Source organism: Penaeus monodon, chromosome 19, assembly GCF_015228065.2.
Source record: "Penaeus monodon isolate SGIC_2016 chromosome 19, NSTDA_Pmon_1, whole genome shotgun sequence".
NCBI lineage: Eukaryota > Metazoa > Arthropoda > Malacostraca > Decapoda > Penaeidae > Penaeus > Penaeus monodon.
In genome coordinates, this window is record NC_051404.1 from 29,369,654 (window position 1) to 29,371,287 (window position 1,634).

Below are 1,634 nucleotides of genomic sequence, written 5' to 3' on the forward strand. Positions count from 1 at the left end.
CTGACTGAAAAGTTGTGGGAATATAAGGTAATTTGAAAAAAGTAGTATGCATGATATACATTATACCTGAACACTATATATATTTTTCAATTTTGCTATGGAAGCAAAGAAAACTTAATAACAAATTTTTTATTACTTTTCACATTTTAACAATGCAATTTCACTAGTATACTTCATACCTTTCATATATAAAATATAAATATAAGTAATATAAACAGGATCTGCCCTTTGCTATTTATTATTAACCACCTTAAACATAAAAAAAAATGTCTGCAACAGTTTTAAGAAAGGAAATCACATCATTTCTCCACTTTATATAATTTCAGCTGCAGTTAAATAATTTCCCAGTTAGCAAGGGTAAGAAGTGACTATAAGTCGATATTAATTACAGCAATAATGTTCAAACCAACAAACTCCTCTCAAGCACACACAATTTGGAATGGACTTAGCACATGTAGCATAGGCATACCTGTCACCTGGAAAGGATCCAGATTTAATATTCTGGAATTCAAGCTACATCAGTTGTAACCAAAAGACTATTAGTATTTCATTTTTACGTGCTTCTAACCCCTTAGTTCCCTGGCATCATTTCTGCCCTCCCTAACTCCTGTGACCAAGACCGGAGATAAGCTAATAGGCTAGCTCAGTGAGGCTACAGAAAGCGACTAGTATAGGTCCACAGCATATCCATGGGTCCTAGTATCCTTAGTATTAACAACCAGGACCTATAATGAAGGTTTATCAATCATACTAACATCAGTTATGATAATAACTACATAAAGTAATCTTAGATGAAATTGACGTTCAGTTTGACAGTTCGATCTCCCAAATTCGCTCCAAGGAAAAAAAATTGCCTACCTCAGATATGCCAAATTACCTATACTTTCTGTGTTTAAGCTTCTAATACGCTTTTCCTTTCATTCCAAAGTAACTCACCTTTTTCCTGGCCATTTCGATCCGGTGTTTAATTTAATTGACGATGGGAAACAAGACAGTTTTCATAAGAGAGACATCCTTGAGCTGCTTAAAAAGCTCGCTTACTGTAACAAACCAAGTCTGTGATGAACTCTGTTGACACTACTTTTTGGACAACATGATTTCCTAATCTACGTCTATTCGCCATTCTAAAATCTTTATGAATAATAAAATTGAAAAGAAAAATCCGCAGGTCATCCTTTTGACATATATGTATCACGGAAATCGTACACATAAAATACCCTGGTCTACTTCGATAAAGATTGAATAAAACTCTTTGACCATTTTGTAAACAATCGACCTGAGAATAAGTTCAGGTATATTTGGAGACTTTTAAAACCTACATAATAGTTATATATTTCTGTATTTCCCGCTTCTTTTCTCGTGTGTATAATTTACAGACAATGAAACAAATAAAAAATATTTTTTGTCATTAAATCAAATATACCGATGATATTTTCAATATATCTGGCAATTCCTCTGGGAACTTTCGTGACTCCAAACACCCAACTTTAAATTAAAAAAAAGGTAATGCACATATTCATTATTTCCAGGATATATGATTTCTTGTGCACAAAGAAAACGGAGTTCGTTCTTTTTTATCATTGAGATCTAATAATTTATTATGAAAAATACAATAGTAGTATTACGGACTGTAC

At 32.6% G+C, this 1,634-nt stretch overlaps 1 protein-coding gene across 1 annotated transcript in view; it reads right to left on the bottom strand.

Annotated features, from left to right (window-relative positions):
- Nucleotides 1-1,043, bottom strand: part of LOC119585467 (putative uncharacterized protein DDB_G0271974) — a gene marked incomplete in the record, with an annotated part of 4,258 nt that extends 3,215 nt beyond the window's left edge. Inside the window, 1 exon segment of the mRNA XM_037934114.1 lies at nt 937-1,043. Coding sequence (XP_037790042.1) covers nt 937-951 — 15 coding nt within the window.
- Nucleotides 1,044-1,634: the final 591 nt, after the last annotated feature.